The sequence below is a fragment of the Nuphar pumila genome, chromosome 1 (genome assembly GCF_984573655.1).
Source record: "Nuphar pumila chromosome 1, dmNupPumi1.hap1.1, whole genome shotgun sequence".
NCBI lineage: Eukaryota > Viridiplantae > Streptophyta > Magnoliopsida > Nymphaeales > Nymphaeaceae > Nuphar > Nuphar pumila.
Genome location: NC_143249.1, coordinates 1,271,191 through 1,288,975, shown reverse-complemented (window position 1 = coordinate 1,288,975; position 17,785 = coordinate 1,271,191). Strand labels below are relative to the sequence as shown.

Sequence of the window (17,785 nt, the reverse complement as noted above, 5' to 3'; positions counted from 1 at the left end):
ATAGCCTATAAACATACACTTAGTGGCTAATTTATCACGGTCAGGTCCGAGTCTATGCACAAAACAAACGCACTCAAATACCTTGGGAGAAAGAGAGAAGAGGGGTACATTAGGATACAAAATTCACAAGGGAATTTGGTCGTCCACGGATGATGAAGGCATGAGGTTGATAAAAAAACAAGCTGTGGTAACCGCATCACCCCAATATGAAGCAGGAACATTGGATTGAATCAAAAGGGTGCGGGCTACATCAAGGAGATGCCTGTGTTTTCGCTCAGCCATCCCATTTTGTTGGGAAGTAGAGGCATACGTGGTTTGAGGTTGAATACCATGGTCCCGATAAAATTGCAACAATACTTTTGTTTTAAACTCAAGGGCATTATCAGTGCGGATAATCTTGACAACGGATTCAAACTGGGTTTTTATTTCAATAACCAATGATTTAAGAATACTAGGAACTTCAGATCTTTCTATTATTAAGAACACCCAAGACAACTTCAAAAAATCATCAGCAATAACAAGATAATAACGACATTGAGTCCCGGTAGGAATCTTATTAGGACCCCATACATCCGCATGAAGAAGTTCAAAGACTTTATGACTAGACTGACTTTGACTAGAAGGAAATGAACTCCTATGATGCTTGCCCAACTGACATGCTTCACACTGGAATGATGTAGTAGATGGAATTTGAGGGATGACACATCAATAATCCACTTACTATCATGGGGAGAAAGATGGTCTCAAGTTGAGTAGGCCACACCAGCTACAAGTGAAGAAGAACTTGAAGGACGATAAGCAACCAGTTCATTATATTTTGCACGACTAATAGATACAATCACTAGGGAAAGTGGTGTCATTTGCTACCTCTAGTTTAGTAGCTTTGGCTTTTGGAACATTAGGCTTCAACGGAGAAGAAGCGGGCCTTCCATGTTTATCCCAGCAACAATCTTCTAAATGTCCTGATTTTCCACAAAAGGTACATTGGAGTTTACCTCTACCTCCCATACCTCTTCCTCTAACATTCATAGTATTTCCTTGTCTATAAGTCGATGAAACAGCTAAAGCAGATGACTGAGATGCAGGTTGAGATTGTGGAAGAGAGATAATAAGTCTACTCAACCGATTGTATGCATCAGCAAGAGTAGGAACATCAGACCCGGTTAACATTTGGACTTTAGCAACTGAGAACTCTGAAGATAGTCCTGTGAGGAATCGAGCAACCATAGTTTGTTCTTGATGATCCTTTTGTTTTGAACAACACAGTGGTCTATGAGCATTAAGTCTTTTAAAAGCCGCTTTGACGAAGGCATAATACTGGGCCAATGTCTGATCACCTTGCTGCAAATTATATATTTCTTGTTCAACTTGGAGAATACGACTCACATTAGTCTCTTGAGAGTACGTATCTCGAAGATTGTCCCACATCTGTTTAGCCGTATTGTAGTAAATTAGGCCATCTGCAATATGAGGTTCAATGCTGTTCATGATCCATGACATAACAATGTCATTATCTTCTTCCCAAGTAATGTATTTTTCTGTCTTATCATTTGGTTCAGATTCCAACAGTATGTGTTTTCTACGATGTCTAGACACCGACATCATAAAAGTTCTGGACCACCGTGCATAATTAGTTTCATTTAATTTCACAGAAGACCCATAGGAGAAAGGATTTGCAAAGGCTTTATATTCCCCAATAGCCTCATTCTTGAAATCAGATTTCGAGACGTCACCCATACTGAATAACACTTCCTCAGTAGTCACCATGAATAGTGCTGCTGCAATAAAACTTCCACAAACACTTGTTAAAACTGATAGAGATCAGCTCCACACTATGCAAATCCACTACTATGATAAGTCTTCACCACAACATTAAATCTGCAATCAGATCTGAACCAACTAGAACAATTGGTCAAAAAAATTCACGACTATTGAATATAACCTGTTCTTCACAACAACCAGATATGAGTGAACCAAAGTAGGAGTATGCAGTTCCACGACTGAACAAGATATCCAATCTTCACCACACTCAAATGAGTCAGATCTGTAATCAGATCTTAAAAAAATCCACGACAATTTAATATGAATATTCTTCACGACAACCAGATTTGAACGAACCAAACCAAAAATATGCATGTCCACTACTGAAAACTATATTTAATCTCCACTACATTCAGATTTATGATCAGATCTGAAATACCCAGAGCATACGGTCAAAGAAAATCCACGACAACCAAAAATATGCATGTCCACGACTGAAAACTATATTTAATCTCCACTACATTCAGATTTATGATCAGATCTGAAATACCCAGAGCATACAGTCAAATAAAATCCACGACAATGGCCTGCATTTAATCTCTACAATTATTTTTTTACCGTCACCCACTTCACGACTTCAGCACAAGACCCATACTTGTATCCACTTAGTTTGGTCAACAGAGACCCATAGATCCATGCGACTTTTAGATCTGATTACAGATCTGAGTCATGACTTTTGTCAGACCTCAGATCTGTACCACTCGAGAAAAAAAACACCTTTTTTTATCTGATCCTCTTCACGTGAACTTTTTTTTTTTCATCTTCTTCACGTGATCTAATACCCTTCACTCGAACTTTGACGCAGAACTTGAGATCGCCCTCCCCAGATCGACGACTCTGATACCATATAGATGGAAAGCCTCAGAGAATACATAGAAACGAGAAAGAGAGAAAGTAAGAACTTAGAAACTTAATTAGGTCTAATCTCCTTAAGTTTAAATAGAGATTAGCCAAGAGAGCAAAATTACATTAAAGTCCCTCATTATGTATAAAATACCAAAAACAACCTTAAGACTAAATAAACTTTACTTTAAAGTGGTCGACTTATCTTAACAACATGTATGGGTACGAGTACGGGTACAACACGACAATTCCAAAAAATATGGGTACGGGGACACGACTAAATATGAAAAATATATATTATATATCTACGATATATATTATATATATACGATATATATTATATATCTAAAATATATATTGTATATTGAAAATATAATACATAATATAAATATAATATAGGACACAACAAATGCCGTGTCCAGGTACCAGTACCCGTGTGTCGACACGGGTACGACACAGTGGCGGAGCCAGGGGTGGGCATGGGTGGGAGGTCGCCCACCCCAAAATTAGAAACCGGAAAAAAAAAATTTTCCAACAAGTGTCAGGTATAATATCAGTAATAGTTTTTTGCACATTATCCAATAATTTTGTTACTTTACCTTATATTTTTACATACATTAGCTTAAAAGAGTCTTTGATTAGACCATAAATGAATGGATTGGGACCTAAATTCACGTGGGTCTGGACTGTAGTCCGACCTGTATGCAGCCTTAGACTCTCTCTTTCACCCTCTCTATATGTCGCTCTCCCTCTGCCACCAAGGCTGAAATAGAACAGGCGAAGACGACCATCTCTCTCTCTGAAACCGATGGCCTGCACCATCAATTTTTGGCGTCTAGATGAACGGCTGGGAGACCAGAACAGCAACAAGCTGAAGAGATCGGCTGCCGACGACGGTGGTCAGCCCCTCGCCATGGAGATCAACGACCACCCATCTTCGAAGAGGGCGGCCCTCCCTTCCGCCGAGGACCCGGACAGACCCACCTTCGGCAAGCCCACCTACGATAGAGTCATCACCGGGAACTTCTGGCATTGTCCCTAAGACCCGAAGTCTGCCCACCCAAGGAAAAACTTCTGGCTCCGCCACTGGTACGGCACCTAAGGTGCTGTGTTGCGGTAATATAGCTCTCTGGGTGTCTCTCTTATGAAAGTATCATTTTGCCACTCATAAGGATAGACTTGGTTTTTTATCTTTGGTATCTTTGGGATTTAGATTGACATCCCGTAGTTTCATTGCCACAAGTGGCAACACCTCTTAGCTGATTTGATCCAAATTTTGATTTGTAGTCTTGAGTTGCTCTCATTTGATTGTGGAGATATGCAACATTGATGGATGGAGTAATCTGCCATGTTCTTGTGCTAGCTTTTATTTGTGTCAATGTTGGGAAAAGCGTTGAGGCATAGCGTAGCGCTCCACCAAAAACTAAAGTGAGGCGTAAAGCCTAAGCCTCAAAATTTTTTTACTTAAAAAAACATTTAAAAATATCTACAAATACAAACAAAGAAAAGAAATGCTTTATTAATAAAGCAACAACCAATACAAAATAGAAAATCTCAAATAAATACCGAAAAATATGAGATTAACATGTAAAAGTAACATTAATGCAACTTAATCTATGCAAGTATCTAAAAAATAAAATATGAGCATTCAATACAAAATTAAGTAACAAAATCACTAGCAATCAAATTTCTAAACATCATGTCATCATAAGAAAAATGCAAATTAGCATTAACAACCAAATGTTAGTGTGTTTGTTTAAAACTCTCCAAAATGAGAATATTACAAGTTTACAACATTCACAAGTGCAAATGATGGATCCAAAAGACATAATCCCATGATATACATTAGGGTCTAGGCTCTTGTGTCTCGTCAACATCTATATCCAAGCCTTTAATATCATCATCTGAGGAATCTATATAAACAAGTTATCCTTCATCCTCATTATCTATCTCTTCATCATTTACACTTTCTTCCCACATCCTCAATCACTGCTTTTCCTTTTCTTTTTTCTTCAATAAAAAACTATATATTAAATACTTATTGTATATAATTAAGAAATACATTTACATTCATAACAAGTAAAAGGAATATAGTTTTACTTAGAGCTCTTGATGAATTGTTTTGCTTAGAACCACTTTATGAATCATGATGCGAAGTGATTTTTGTAATAGGCACATGCTCAATGGCATTTATGTTGAAGTTTGTCTCCATCCATGAATCCTCTCACCAATTGGGATCGTTAGGCAATACTGAATCTTCTTGCAAAAACTAGTGCATTCATTTTCTCTTGTTTAAGTCTATTCCTTGGTTTTGAATGCACCTACAATTTCAAATTATTGATAATCAATTATAAAATAATTGAACCTATAAAAATGTATTTAAAAAACAAAATACAAGGCAACATAGTAACACATACCAATGAGAAGGTACTCCAATTTCTCTCATAGCTCGATGCGCTACATGTCAAACTTAGAATTCGAATTGCAAAATTCATCAACTCAACGTTTTCGTGCCCACATGAACTCCACCAATCAGCTGCATTCAAATAAAACAATAAAAAACGATAAAAACATTAATAATGACATAACCCCTTTACCTTTTTAAATGCATGGTTTTAATAAAAAACATTAAAAACATTAAAAACATTGCAAACTTACCGGGACTTTTTAGTTTTTTTGTTGTAATGACGTGCTCTCTACCAAACAACCCCTTTGCCTTTTTAAATGTATTGATTTGTCTTGCAATTTTCAATCGAACATTTGCATCATAAACCAAGTTTTCAATACAATCATAAAAGTCACTCATAATTTCTTTATCTGGTTTGAAGTTGTCAGCAAAATAAAATTTAGGTTTTAAATAATAGGCAACTGTATGCAAAAACTTATGGAGTTGCAAGTCTCATCGTCTGGCAATGATCTACCAAATAGGTTATATTCGTTTTTCACATTACCAAGATTTGAAGCAATTTTCTCCTTTGCTCTGTCCATTGCTTCGTATAAAAAACCCATAGTAGGCTCATTTGTATCCACTAATCCCAACACTTTTACGAGAGACAACATAACTTTAATTGCATAAGATATAACAACCCAAAACTTATGATCATTAAGAACAGTCTGAGTAATGTTCTTAGCATCCGCCTTCTTATAGTAATTACGTGATCTAAAATCTAGAGACAAAAACATTGACTTCAACTTTTTCTTGTAAAATCCAATATTATAAAGTGTGAGATATGATGTGACAAAACGAGTAACGACTAGACGTAGAAGTTCCCTCTTTTTTGTAAACTTTTTTATCAAATTTAATACCCATACATGACTATAGATATATCTTGTATTTTTTTTGCCTTTTTTATTGTATATTTAAAAATTGATATTTTTTCAATGTCTTTTAAAATCAAATCTAGGCAATGTGCCACACATGATGTTCAAAAATATGTTTTAGCTGCTGTCAATATATATTCAGTTGCTACATAATTTGGTGTATTATCTGTAATAAATTGTACCACATTATTCTCGTGAACTTCTTTAACAATTTCTGCAAACAACTTATAAAAAATTTCAACTGTTTTTGATGTCACTGATGTCGACTAATTTCAAAAATACTGTCTCTGATGAGCTTTTCACAAGAAAATTAATTAAATTTCTTCTCTTTCCGTTTGTCCAACCATCTGCCATAATACTGCAACCAACTTTAGGCAATTCTTTTTTGAACTCTTTTAATATTTCATGTGTAGAGTCTACCTTATCCTTTAAAATTCACGTTTTGATTTCGTGGTAAGAAGGTGGTTTGAACTCTCGCCCATAATTTTCAATACTTTCTACCATTTGACCAAAATATGGACTGTTGCAAAGATTGAATGATAGCATATTGGCATAAAAAAACCTTCCAATGACATGACATATATCTTTTCTCATCCCATTTGAATGCCATATTAATTGTGGTTTGTCGTGCTTCTTTGTTCACCATTTGGTCCATGGTACCATCTGAACATGTTTTTGTTATAGTATTTGGTCCACCGACATTCACATTATCGGTTGTTGATGATGCTGAACCAAAATAAACACTTCTTCCGATCTCTAACTTGCTTTGTTCCTCTTTTTTTTTTTTTTGCTGACCCCTTAGAAGACTCTTAAAAAACCTTGTCACATCAGGTGGATAAGCATGTGCTTACCCCATGTTTTGTGCCAACTAAGTGATGTTTTAGTCTTGAAAAACCACCTTTAGTCTCTTTTTGACAATATTTGCAAATTACATGTCCAACGAGTATCAGATTTTTATTGGGATTTGGAACTTTAGTCCCATGATCCCATCCTACATCTATTTCATTTCCCATTATTTAACTGCAAAAATTACATGGTAGAGCAAGAGGGAGATGAGAGATGAGAGATGAGAGAGAATGGTATTTGGTAGAGTGAGAGGGAGTAGGGAGAGGGCGAGAGAAGGGAGAGGGGCTTCTTCATTTCTCTTTGTTGCAGAGGGAGAGGTAGAGCGAGAGGAAGCAGGGAAAGGGTTCTTTTTCTTTTCTTTGCTGCAGCCGAGACCCAAGAGAGAGAATAAAGAGAGATGAAAGATGAAAGATGAAAGATGAAAGATGAGAGAGAGCGTACCTGGTAGATCGAGAGGGAGTAGGGAGAGGGCGAGAGTAGGGAGAGGGGCTTCTTCTTCTCCTTGCTGCAGTCGGGCGAGAAATGAGAGAGACGGAAACAAGAGCAAGGAGAGAGAGAGAGAGCAAGGAGAGGGAGCAAGAGCATGGAGTGAGAGGGAAAATAGAGTCCTCGACCCTAATTAGGGTCGGGTGCCTCTTTTTTCCCGCTTTTTGGGTCAAATGGGGTCTTTGACCCTATTTGACCAGATAAGCTAAAAAGCGCGCACCTCATGTTGAGGCGCGCTTCACCCTAAGGTGTACCCCTTGAGGCCAAACTGCTATTTCTTAGCGCCTCAAGGAAAAAGGCCCCTCGCCTTGAGGCGAGGCACGCCTTTTGCGCCTTGAGGCACGTTTTTAATAACACTGATTTGTATTGTTTACTGCTGTGTCATGGTTTGTGTTAGTTTAATATTACAAATGATGATTGGTGATGGAAGGCTGTTTTTGTGTAACAATTCTGTGCTTTGAGAAGGGGAAGAAAGAAACTGCTTCTATACATTTTTTTTGAGTATTGGAAGTGAAAAGGTTGATGTTCAATTTATGATTTGAGAAGGTGTTCATGATGGATGTACTGTTAAGATGTTCTTTACTGAAAAGCTAATGCAATTAGAAGGTCTAAAATGTCATCAAGTTTCTTTTGCTTTGTTGATTTGTATATTTTTTTTCGTATCGTTCAGAAGCTGATGGTTCAATCTAATTCCCTTTTGTAGTGCTATATGCAACATAAACTTCTTGGTTTGCTTTTGCCATGGTTCTCAGTTTTTCAATTGCCATGTTGCAGGGTGATTGATGAAGAAGCACTGGAACAAGCATTGACTGCTGCAGTTACCTGCACCATCTTGGCTGCAGCTGGTCCACAGCGTTCTAGAGTTCTTGCGACTTTGTATAAGGTCATCCTTTTCCACATCAGTGTCATCACTTTCAGATTCTATAATTTGTATTCTTTTGTTTCTATCTGTTTCCATTTTGGGGTTTGTCATTAATGATGAAACCTAATCTTCAAGTAAATTGCTATGGTCCATGCCACAGGTGGCATGTCCAAGTAGTAGACCGGTCAAAAGTATATGCCTTCACTTGACTCTGATCCAGAAGGAAAGGAGCTGATTTATCTGGCACCACAATCAGTTGGTTTCAAGTTCCCTGTCGACTATCCAAGAAAGGACATATATGATAAACTCATTGAGCCCTTCCATGGAAGATCTGGCTTTTACTCTTCTTTATGGTCCAAAATTTTGATTGGTTCAATAGCTGGGACCAGAATAAAGTTTTTTCAAGTTCACTGTACCTAATCAGTCAAATCCAATTGATTGAATTTTTGTTGGAAGCAAAGTTGGAATGGTTACAATTGGATCAACTTGTCGGATGCTAATTTAGATTCCACTCTTTTGACTTGCTGTGGATAACCATACTTAGTTCATCAACATTCGGCATGGTGCAAAAACTTTGCAAAAGCAAGGTTAGCCATCTATCCATCTTTAATGCTACCCAGTAGCTTATTTTCCCTGAAGCAGCTGCATGGTGATATTACAGCTGCTGTCCATGACAAACCCAAGGAAAGGTTTGTCTACCACAGTTGCCATAAAGGGGTACGAGGTACTGGTACTGCTATGTGAGGGTTTAAAAATTTTCAGGTATATCTTTATTTGAAACACATATACGAGTTTCTAATGAACATTGATAAGCTTTTTAAAATAATTGGTGTGAGTTTTTAAAATTTCGATACAGACTATAATTTCTCATAAAGATACCTAGGAATTAAAATCGTAAACATGCATATTTAGTCAATCATTATTGCACTATAATTTCTTTATAATTCATAATATTCAAAAGTCTCAATGAAAATAGCGTTTTTTATTAATTCCATAGTTATTTGTATGTAGAGATTCTGATAGAAACAACTTTGATACTCATTTATAATGTAATAGAAATGAATTTTCTACAAGAGATGGTGCGAGTTTCGCAAGTAATTGGATGAGTTTCTTAAACATTTGATACTTCTAGTAGTTCTGGTTATGAAACGAGTTGTGTACCAGTATCTGGTGCTGGTATGCTGTGGTGTATGGAGTACTAATGCAACTATGGTCTACCATTCTTAAGTCCTTTACATCCGTGTATTTCAAGTGCATTGACAGGAACTAGGCTGTGATCAAGGTAATGAACTGCAAAATTGTCAACAGTGTCTTTACCCTGGAATATGGCAATTGGGAGGAGTGTTCTGTAGTTGGTTGTGATTTTTTACAAGTGAGGTTTCTATGAATTTTGTGCTAACGATATGCTATTGTTTTGCATAACTCCTGGTGGTTATACATGCTATCTTGCACTTTGTGCTATATTGCCATATTATCTGAAATCAGCATACTTGTGCCTTTTAATTATTTGTCAATGGTGTGTTTCTTTTTGATATTTGAGTCTGACTGACTTGCGAACTTGCAATTTCAGTGCTCATAAGAAATGGCTACAGTATTAAATTCGGAAGGCAATGCCATTGCTTTGGAACTAGAATAGATGTTTTCTCAGGCTTAGTGACGTTGACAAACCATGGGTTTTCTACAAATTGACAGTCACGTTTTAGTTTTTCATTGACAATAATTTTTTCCCAAATATTCTTGCCTGAAGGAAAATGGTTGGAATGGAAAATTATTTGTTACGAATCCTAGGTATTCTGACCAAATGTTCTTGTTTTTTGTATACTTTCATGTGTCTCTTGCATGCTTCTCTTTTGCTTTCCAGTTTCTCAACCCCCTCTCCCTCCCGATGAGAAGTGAGAAGTGAAATTCATGGGCCTCTGTATTTTATCATGTTAATGAGGAAACTGAACCATTGGGTTTGAATTGCCAGGATGAAAGGTGTTCGAAGTTGAAGATCTACCCGATACTTCAGAAGGTAAAATGGTGTGAAACATATGCTTTAACTGTTGAGTGAGTTTTGTCATGTTGATCGAGTGTTGGTTTGACATTGCATACTTTCTATACTTCCTATCTTAATAAGCTTGACCTTTTGTTTTTTGGGGCACTTTCCAGGTATATCTGGAAAGAATATTGAGAAAGCCAGAAATTGATGCATTTGCAGAAGAACTTAAAGCACACCAGGTCATGTATTACTTTGCTTGTCAAAGAACTTTCTGCATTATATATTTTCCAACAGTTCCTGAATTTCACTGGATGCATATGATAAATTATTATTTTTGGTGTTCCGACAGAAAGCTCTTTTGCCTGATAATTTCACTGTGCTGGATCGTGCTATGATTGAACATAATCTTTTGAGTGCAAGCAAGCTTTACACAAATATAAGGTCCTGTTAAAACTAAGAACTTTAGCAAGGCTGCTCAGAGTGCTTAATCAGTTTTATTTTAGTTCTATTGCTTAAGTTTTGATTGGTGCAGCTTTGAAGAGTTAGGTCAACTACTTGGGATTGCTCCTCAAAAGGTAAGTTGTCAACATGTTCTTTTGTCCTCCCTTCCCTTTTTCTTTCTTACAAGGTGCGGGGAAATTGTGGGTTGTTTTTTTGTGCAACTTGGGTCACACTTGTAAAGAGAATGATTTTCCAGCCATACAGTGGCCAGGAGACTCAAAATTATCTCGATCTAGTGTGTTTTGATACAATTCCTATTGATGATCATGGCTGGGTGTGTGGCCACATGATACATTGATTGTGGGCTAATGATTTCAATTAGTGCAAACTTTGATAGGTAGAATCTCTTGTATTTACTTTGAATCCTTTATGCAAGAATCAGGAAAAGAAATTAGTGAGTGTAGAGAGAGAGAGTCTGTGGTCAATGCTAGTCTCTCTTGATGGATAATGTTGCAACTCTCATTCTAATAAAGCTAGTCATTATAAAAGATGGTTGCTTTGGTGCACAAGCTGCATCCTATGCCACAAAGACACGAGAGTATACGGATATGCGACTCACATTTGTGACATGTGAAAGGAAACAAAGGTCCTCCAAAGATGTTCACCAAATCAACAAAGTGGACACTCAGAGTTCCACCAAAGCACAAAATAGGCTCACATACAAACACTCACTAAAGGGGCGAGCACAAGGAATAAAATTATTATTTTATTCATCAACATACATGCAAGAAGCATACATTACAAGGGGAGTCATTCCTTATTTATAATACACAAGGGGGAGTCTCTAAAGAGGCGTTGTAGCAAGTCTAACAACTCCATCTATAGCCATTGGGCCTGTCCCAATGTCTATTTTGACTAGTCAACATTGTGTTGACTAGTCCAAAAGAAACTAGAAAAAAAGAAAAAGAAAAAACCTAGTTCTAATCTAGTTACATTGTAATATATATATATATATATATATATACATATATACAGTCTAGGGGTATTTTGGTCTTTTGACCATTGATTAGGTGTCGCCCCATAGGGAGTCTTTTTTTGTGTACTTTGTTGTATTGTCAAGGGCATTCTTATCCTTGACAATTACATCAGATATATAGCTGTTGGGAGCTCCCAACAACTATATCTTGGAGCTCCTCACTCCCCTTGTGTATAAATATGGGTCTTTGACCCCCTTGTATTCTAATGCATTTTTGCATACATTTTCAAGTAAATAAACATATTTTTTATATTGTTGTGTGTGCTCTTCTAAGCCCCTAAGTGTCTTTTGTACTTTGCCCTCTTTGTGGGATTTATATTGGCCTCTTGTTTGAGGTGTGTGAAGAACACTTGATTTCATTACATTGTATCAGAGCCATTGCTTTTTTGATAGAAGCAAGCTCGTGTGGACGTGAGATCGTGGACTCGTGGTGCCTAAAAGAATTCCACCCTCATTCTCTTCTCTCTCTCTCTCTCTCTTCTGGTACCTATGGAGGATGAACGACAAGGAATCACTACCATACCCATGAGGCTCATTGACTCAAACTATATGATGTAAGCATCCATAGTGGAACACAAGATTTGGGAAAATGTCCTATGGGGTTTGGTGGATGGATCCAAGAAGGAACCAAAGCTCGTGCTCATCAAGAATGAAAACGGCAAAGAAATTGCACTTCAAGGAAATGAGATGAATAAAGCCATTGCCTACTATGAAAAGAGATAGAGGGAGTGGAAGATGGGTCATTAAAAAATCATGGAATGACTCATTAATAATGTTAAAATAAAAAAATGTTCTAGCTTAGCAAAGTTTGAATTTACTAGTGATGCTTGAAAATATCTTCAAGATATGTATTATTTAAGAGATGTAGCCCATATATGTAATTTCCAAAAAAGAAAGAAAGATCCATGACCCAAGGAGATATGAGCATAAGAGAATATTACAATGCTCTTTCTCTCCTTTGGGATAAATTGGCTATCTTAGAGCTTAAGTGACATTGCTCACTTGACATTGAACTCCGACAAAAAAAAGCAACTTAGGGCATTTTTACTATTTAATAAATGGGCTTAGGCCCGAATTTGAAGGAATGAATCTGCCATTTTTCATAGAGGAAGTGTTCCTTCCATGGTAGAAACTTTAGAATAACCAACTATGAAACAAAATAGATTGAAAAAATCTCCTCTATCAAAGAAAAAGAATCGATGCTTGCTATGTCAAAACCCGAGAATCATACAAAAGCATATAAGCCTCCTCACTTTAGAAAAGACCAAAATGACTATGGAAAGAGTCCAAGTGAGTATGGGAAGAACTCAAATGATTATGAAAGAAATTCTACTGACTATAAATACAAGAGAAGTGGTAAGATAATTTGCCACTTTTTGTAAAAAACCGAGCCACATCAAGACATTTTGCCCAAAAAAGAGAAATGAAAAGAAGGTGGCCTCTATGAGAGCATGAAGCAAAATGAGTGACATAAATGAAGGTTCCAAGAACATCTCCTTTGCTAAACTCATGGAAATACTTCAACCACTAATCAAAGGTAAATTTTCTTCTATCTCTGATGCGGCCGTTTCAACATGCGTGGACCTTGGTAAGAACTCTTTTATTCTTGATTCCGGTGCCTCTTTTCATATGACCCCAAATGAGTCCATGTTAAAATGTAAAACTGTACATATATGTATATATAATAATATTATATTATATATATATATAAATACATTTTTCATTTCTTTCTTTTTTGTAATTTTTTTCCTTTATTTTTATTTTTTGTCTTTATGTCATCTAGTTCAGTTTGAACTAGAATGACTGTTGCTAGTCAAGTCTTGTCCAGACTTGACTAGCAATAGAGCTGTTGGACTGACACAGTCCAACAACTCTTAATAGAGCTGTTGGACTGACACATTCCAACAACTCTTAATAGAGCTGTTGGACTGACACATTCCAACAGCTCTATTGAGTCCTCTTTCAGCTGTGTATATAAAGGGGTGCAACCCCTCTTGTATTTCATTCCAATGCTTCTTAAGCAATTGGTTTTTCATATCAATAAAGAATACATTTTTATTTTTATTTTCTTTCCAGTTATACCCTTTTTAAGGGTTATGCTTTAGTGTCATTCTTGACACTTGCCCTTGTTAATCTAAGCTCGTGTTTCGAAGATCCCCATTTCATTTCATGGTATCAGAGCCGCGAAAGTACTAAATCTTAAGGAAAAGCTGCATCGGTTTCCGTGCCCGTTTGCAAAAGTGTTCGCCACTTGAAGAGAAGTGTTTTATCACTTCATTGGAGAAGATTTCACATCTTGTTGTATTGTTTTTTTTTTCATTTTCCTTCTTGTTTCTCTTCTATCCCTATTCTTTCTCTCCTTGTAATCGATGGATGACAATGATAAAGTCACCATCATGCCTATGAAACTAAGCGATACGAACTATGTAACATGGGCTTCAATCATGAAGCACCATATATGGGGAAAAGGCTTATGGGGGATTTGTGAAAATCTCTACAAAAAGAGATTGTGTGTAACACCACAATACAAGAAATACAAAGAGTGCACAAAGGCACAAAGGAGAACACTCACAAGTGCACGAAGGCACGGATACACATGCACAACAACATGAAACAAAATGAACTTCAATTCATAAGTTCCCAAGAGGGGCCTTACAATATTGCATATGCACTCACAAAAAAGAATATGTTTACAAGGGCCACTAAGGCCTATTTATAATGCAAAAAGAAGCCACAGGTGCAGCTCAATATGACTGTTGGAGCTGCACCCAACGGTCACATTTGTGACTGTTGGGGCAGCTCCAACAGCTATATGGAGCTGTCCCTTTCACAACAGTCAAAAAGAAAAAAAAGTGTAAAAAGCAAAAGTAAATAAAAAAAGAAAAAGTAAAAATGTTAGCTCATTAGGGTGGCTGACACCTATTGAGTAAAAGGACTGAAATACCCCTGATGGGTATTTCAGTTTACAGTTAAAAGAGACATAATATTTTAACACTCCTCCTCAAACTTAGGGTGTCACGACCGAAAGTTTGCCAAGAAGGAAGTTAAATCTTGGAGAACACATCGCCTTAGTGAAGAAGTCTGCCAGTTGATATTCTGATGTAACATAAGGAAGATCAATGGTTTTTCTTAAATATTCTTCACGAACATAGTGGCAGTCCATCTCGATATGCTTCGTGCGCTCATGTGTGATTTTTGGCAATGTAGATTGCACTTTTATTATCACAACATAATTTTGTGGGCCCTTGAACTTGAATATTCATATCTTCCAACAAGTTGCGAATCCAAACAATCTCCATGGTAGTAGATGCCATGACTCTATACTTAGCTTCGGTGGATGAAAGCGATACTTTTTGCTGCTTCTTGCATCTCCAAGAGATTAATGATTCACCTAAAAAAATACAGAAACCAGTGGTTGAGTGACGGTTATTTGTGTCACCTCCCCAATCAGAGTCAGTATAAGCAATTAAACTTAATTCAGACGTAGAAGATAGAAATACTCCCTTGTTTACTGTACCCTTTATGTATCTGATGATGCGAAGGATGGCACTCATATGGACTGTAGTAGGTGCATGTTGAAATTGACTAGCAACATGTACTGCATGAGAAATATCAGGCCTGGTAATGCTGAGATACGTTAGGGATCCAACCAGTTGCCGGTAAGGTGTGGGATCTTTTAAGAGAATCCCATCATCAATCTTCATCTTCGAACCTACTATTTCAGGAGTTTCGCAGACCTTGTCATCTGTGATTCCTGATCTATCAAGAATCTCACAAGCAAGTTTAGTTTGAGACAAAAAATAACCTCTCTGAGAATAGGCAACCTCAATTCCCAAAAAATATGTCAGAAATCCTAAGTCTGACATTTCAAATTTTGAAGTCAAAATAGATTTAATGCTCTTGATTCCTTTGATATCATCACCTGTTATTAACATATCATCAACATATAACAATAATATAACAATCCCTACATCAGATTTCTTAACAAACAATGCAGTGTCAGTATAGCATGAAGTGAAACCATTTTCAGTCATTACATTGTTAAACCTATCGTGCCAAGCCTTGGGTGCTTGTTTCAGTCCATAAAGAGCTTTACGAAGACGAAAAACTTTATTTTTAGGGATTTCCATACCAGGTGGAGCATCCGTGTAAACTTCTTCATTAAGATCTCCATTTAAAAAGGCATTTTTGACATCCATTTGGTAAATATTCCATTTTCAAATTGAAGCAATGGTGATAAGACATTTGACAGTAACCATACGAGCTATTGGAGCAAATGTCTCTTCATAGTCAATCTCATATTCTTGACTGTACCCTTTAGCTACAAGACGAGCCTTATACCTTTCAAGAGAACCATCACTCTTAGTCTTGACCTTGAACACCCATCGACATCCTATAGTTTTCTTGCCATTGGGAAGAGATTGAAATTCCCAAGTGTTAGCTTTCTTAAGAGCTTTGAGTTCACTCTCCATGGCTTCTCTCCATTCAGTACATTGTTTGGCTTCTCCAAAATTTTTTGGTTCAAAATAAGAGTGAATGGCACTCAAACAAGCTCGATATTTAGGAGAGAAAGAATCAAAAGATACAAATCTAGAGGGAGTCCTTCTAGTTCTTTCAGTTCTCCTAGGATGAGAATCATGAGTGAAAATAGTCTCACTAGGTTCACTATATAGTTCAATAGCACTCCTAAAGGTGCTTCTATCTCTATGCGAATAAGTGATGGGTTCTCTAGATACATTTTCTTCTTGAGGGGTAGAAGGGTTAGAGTTATTGTTGATCACAACCATTTCATTTTCACTATTATATGTTGATTCATCATCACTAGAGATATCATCATCCTTAGATAAAAGGTAAAAAAGAAATGAGTAATCGGCATTTTCTAAATGAGATTCATTTTTTTCAAAACCACTATCATTTTCCAAAAAAGTTACATTCCTTGAAACATATAATTTATCATTCTTAGAGTCATAACATCGAAATCCTTTTTGAGTTTCCGAATAGCCAAGGAAAGCATAATGAATGGCTTTTGGTGAGAGTTTATCATTTTTATCGGTAAGAACAAAACACTTACAACCAAAAACTCTCAACCTATTATAATCAGGTTCTTTTTCATATAGAATCTCAAAGGGAGAAATTTTATCTAAATTTTTGGATGGAAGTCGGTTGATAAGATAGACGGAAGCAAGAGCCGCTTCGGCCCAAAAATTTTTAGGAATATTTTGGGAAATGAGAAGGGTTCTAGTGGTTTCAATGATATGCCTATGCTTTCTTTCGGCCAAACCATTTTGTTGTGGGGTCTTAGGACATGATCTTTGATGGACAATGCCACAATCCTCAAGATATTTCTTAAACTCATTAGAGAGATATTCACCTCCGGAATCGGTCCTAAATATCTTTAAATTACTATTAAATTGATTTTTAATCATCATATGATATGTTTTAAAACATGGAAAAACTTCATGCTTATGTTTGAGAAAATGTATCCAACAATATCGTGAGGAATCATCTACAAAAATCACATAGTAAGCAAAACCACCTTTGGATATGACAGGTGTCGGTCCCCAAACATCCGAGTGAATAATTTCAAAAGGTTTAGTACTAAACATAGTTCTTGGTTCAAAAGGTATACTTCTCATTTTTCCAAGAATACAATCATTACAAGATAAAGTATTTTTACAAAGATCTTTAACAAAATGTAGATAGGATAACTTGGTAATGTTGGGATGACCAAGTCTCTTGTGCCAAACATTTATGTCTTTATGTTGGGCCACATTACAAAAGGTGTTTTTAGGAATTTGAAGAAAGTCCACATAGTACAAGTCTCCTTTCCTAGAGCCTTCCCCAATCAATCTCCCGGACCGGTGATCCTGTATTAAACATTTATTAGATGAGAATTGAATGTTACACCCAAGGTCCGTGAGTTGAGAAACGGAAAACAAGTTTAAATTTAATTTTGGTATAAGTCTAATTTTTGGAATAAAGAAGTTTTGGGTTTTAAAATTTCCAATTCCCTTAATTTCTAGAAAAGTACCATCCGCGGTCGAAACAAAAGAAGGTGACACATTTTTAGAATACTCGGAAAGAGATGAAATGTTTGGGGTCATATGAAAGGATGCACCCGAATCTAAGAGCCAAGAAGTTTTACCTG

General features: G+C 36.6%; 1 protein-coding gene across 2 annotated transcripts in view; it reads left to right on the top strand.

The window, feature by feature from the left end:
- Positions 1-17,785, top strand: part of LOC149847638 (COP9 signalosome complex subunit 4-like) — a 46,941-nt gene that overhangs the window by 5,473 nt on the left and 23,683 nt on the right. Inside the window, exons 7-11 of one of the 2 annotated variants that reach the window (XM_090014758.1) lie at positions 8,092-8,200; positions 10,149-10,193; positions 10,331-10,399; positions 10,510-10,601; positions 10,693-10,735. In XM_090014758.1, the coding sequence (XP_089870884.1) occupies positions 8,092-8,200; positions 10,149-10,193; positions 10,331-10,399; positions 10,510-10,601; positions 10,693-10,735 (358 nt within the window). The remainder of the gene's footprint in view (positions 1-8,091; positions 8,201-10,148; positions 10,194-10,330; positions 10,400-10,509; positions 10,602-10,692; positions 10,736-17,785) is intronic. The other variant, XM_090015324.1, reaches the window with a different exon arrangement.